At 34.7% G+C, this 3,305-nt stretch overlaps 1 protein-coding gene across 9 annotated transcripts in view; it reads left to right on the forward strand.

The window, feature by feature from the left end:
* Positions 1–239: 239 nt before the first annotated feature.
* Positions 240–3,305, forward strand: part of LOC111389257 (E3 ubiquitin-protein ligase CCNB1IP1 homolog) — a 4,320-nt gene continuing 1,254 nt past the window's right edge. For 5 of the 9 annotated variants that reach the window (XM_023014158.1, XM_023014154.1, XM_023014160.1 and 2 more), the window contains exons 1-7: positions 240–374; positions 1,772–1,892; positions 1,996–2,068; positions 2,385–2,430; positions 2,529–2,559; positions 2,734–2,989; positions 3,083–3,246. In XM_023014158.1, the coding sequence (XP_022869926.1) occupies positions 1,823–1,892; positions 1,996–2,068; positions 2,385–2,430; positions 2,529–2,559; positions 2,734–2,989; positions 3,083–3,246 (640 nt within the window). In that variant the 5' untranslated portion in view covers positions 240–374; positions 1,772–1,822. Of the gene's footprint in view, positions 375–398; positions 487–561; positions 612–719; positions 1,893–1,995; positions 2,069–2,384; positions 2,431–2,528; positions 2,560–2,733; positions 2,990–3,082; positions 3,247–3,305 lie in introns of those variants that run through there. The other 4 variants (XM_023014155.1, XM_023014156.1, XM_023014157.1 and 1 more) reach the window with 4 other exon arrangements.

The raw sequence follows: 3,305 nt of genomic DNA on the forward strand, positions 1-3,305 counted from the left end.
ATTTTGTATATGTGCATGTTGACCAAAATTTGTCAATCATCACACGTACTGAACTATACATATTTTTATAATCAGGACATATGAGTAAATGTTTGACTTTTGATCGAATTTTAGGTAGAAACTGTCTAGAGATCCTTTTTCCACACGTTTTTGAAAAGTTTGGGGCCTTTAAAGGTTTGGATATAAATACTTGGGACCTCTTCTGCAATTATTCCTAAAATAAAATTGGCCCACGACGCCGTGATACTCACCCGCTGTAAAATGAAGCTCCGACTTTAAAACCACATTGTTGCCGCCATTTTAGTTGATCTCGAATCAATCAAGAGAAGCTGTGAGAGAAAAGCGCAGAGAAACTTTCAAGACTTAATCTTAGGGTTTGTACAAAATTAACCGTTCACATTTGAATATTTCGTTACAGTTTCTCGAATTTTTGTTACTGTTACAAAAGTATAAAGCCCTACTACACAAATTCATATTTCCGACCAGGTTTATGTTTCATACATTACCATTTCCGATTCTACAATTTTTCTGAGTTTCAATTTCTTTTATATATAATTACAGTAAATCGGATTTGTAAATTGAATTTCTTCCGGAGAACAATCATTTTTTAGGTAGGTCGTTATTTGATTCTAAGCCTTCTTTGTATTTTATTGTGAATATCTTCGAATTATTTTTTCAATTTAAAGCTAATTTCAGGTTTTTGATCCATCATTGTGCAGAGAACTAGAAATTTGAAGTTTTTATGAAGAATTGTGGTTGATGTCCGGGCAAGTCTAATTAAATGTTTGATTTCATAGAAAAAGTAAACAATAAAGTAAAGGAGACTGGAAATCATTACTTTTCTCCCCCAATATTCGTAACACAACATAAATAACACATAATTTAACTCAACTGTATGTCTCAGCTGCTCAGCTGTATTCATCATTTTTGTCATGATTTTATATGCTCACGATTATGTAGAGGTTTGATGATTATACTCATCTCTAGCTAAATACTTTACATATGTTTGTTGGATGCTTAATAATATTGTTTGCAACGAAAACATTTTTTAATTTTGCTTACTTAGGTTAACCTCTTTATCTATGCCAATTTTTAGGTTTTTGCATGCTATATCATAGTCCTGAAAAATCCAAATTTTGATTTGAAAAGTATCTACCTGTTATATATTACCTAACGTTTGAACAGCTATAGATGCTAGATCCATCATCTTCCCTTTCCTGTGGGTTTCTTTTATTGTTGGACAGTGAATTATTATGTACTTTCTCCGAGGTGAATAGATTAGCTTTAATATTCAAATGCATGCAAAAATGACATCCTTCGATTAATAACCCCAATGTTTGTTTATTGGAAGACTGAGAATTGCTTATAAGGTTCTGCTTTGGCAGCCAACTCCCGCTGTTTAAATTTTTAATAGGAGCGCAGGTCATGTTTTTACCAAGTTATTTTTTTTAATTCTCTCAAATATTGTATCTGGGAAAGACATTATGCACATTCGGCAACCTTATAACATGACAAGTTGTAATCTGCCTGAATTCAAATTGGTGAAGTGCCGTTGGTCAGTAGGACGACTTTGACATCACGTAAGAACATTTTAGTTGTCAACATCCAGTTTGCTGACTGTCTTTCTCCCAAGTATTATGAGATATAAACTGCACTATTATCTTAGGTTCTCACTTTCTTAATTCAGTAATTGGCATTGCATAAGAATGTCGAACTTAGTATAGATCATACTTATCAGTTAATTTACATAAGATTATTGTTATAATTCCAGGTATTACCTCGCAATGTACATTGAACTAAAAAATCAAATTTGAAGGCTGAAATGAGATGTAATGCATGCTGGCGAGAGTTGGATGGACGGGCTGTCACCACCACTTGTGGCCACCTTTTTTGTATCCAAGGGGATTAAATACCTTCATTTGTGCATATTATTTCTTTCCTTCAAACTGCAGAGACTTGATTCACTAGGATAAGATTTCCTTAATTATTTTTAAGGCCCTGAAGACACCAATAAGATTCTCAGCAATGATGCTGCTTGCCCAATATGTGATCAAGTGCTCTCTAAAAGGTATTCGAACGTTTGTTCATCCACTAGCTTGTAGGTTGTCAATGAGGAGTTGCATGGAAGTTGAACATGAGAGAGAGTAGCGTTATCTTTTGTTAGGCAAATGACATATGTAATCGTTGTCTATAGTAGGTCGAGAATTTTGTTGCATTCTGCTGTATATGAATATGAAAATCATTTTTATGGTGTTCCTTACTCTTGGAGTAACTAATTTGTCAATGATAAGTTTGTGCTCTATATTTTATTTGATTATGGCATTTATTTGATTTGACTCTTATTTATTTTTATTTTTTTACATGACTTGGTCTTTCACTCGCAGTCTTATGAAACCTGTGGACATAAATCCAAATGATGAATGGATAAATGTAAGAAGCCACTCCTGAAAAACTCCTTTGTCATCTCTATCGGCTTTGTATGTGATATTAGCTTAAATTATGACTGATTCTTTGGCACTCTCCTGCAGATGGTCATGGCTGGGATATCTCCTCAGATATGTATCCTCAGCAATTCATTTCATATTTTCAGTACCATGAATCATAAATTTGGCTAGTTATTCACTTGAGCATGTGAATATCTTGTTAGCAAGTTTCATTTAAATCTATTTCTTAGTTGGAATATGTTTCTCAGAGTATGTGTTTGTCCCATTCATTTTCCTACAACATTCCCAGTAATGAAGAGCGCATACAGAAGTGTAATGTTTTATATTGGTCAAAAGGATTTGGAGATGCAAGCTAAGATGAACAAAGTAGTAGGTCAATGTCGGCAGAAATGTGTAGCAATGCAAGAGAAGTTCACGGAGAAAATAGAGCAGATCCATACTGCATACCAGAAAATGGCTAAGAGGTGCCAGATCATGGAGCAAGAGCTTGAGAGCTTGTCTAAAGACAAGCAAGAGCTGCAAGAAAAATTTTCGGAGAAATCCAGGTCAATTTCTATCCAATCTCTCAGTGACCTTGTCAACTTCTGGAGTCCATCATAGTGGTGCATGAAAACTCATAAACTATTAACCTCTGACAGGCAAAAAAGGAAACTTGAGGAAATGTATGATCAATTAAAAAGTGAATACGAGTCGATGAAACGATCAGCAATTCAACCTGCAGACAGCTTCTATACAAGAGTAGAGCCTGATTTGTTCTCAAGTCCTGCTACTATGGTGCGGAGTAGAGATGCTACTAGAAAAGGTAGTTCCGTTCTGTTTAAAGCATGGGCAGGTCATTATGCAGCTTGTTTAGATTGGCAA

This window comes from Olea europaea, unplaced genomic scaffold (genome assembly GCF_002742605.1).
Source record: "Olea europaea var. sylvestris unplaced genomic scaffold, O_europaea_v1 scaffold572, whole genome shotgun sequence".
NCBI classification, from domain to species: Eukaryota; Viridiplantae; Streptophyta; class Magnoliopsida; order Lamiales; family Oleaceae; genus Olea; species Olea europaea.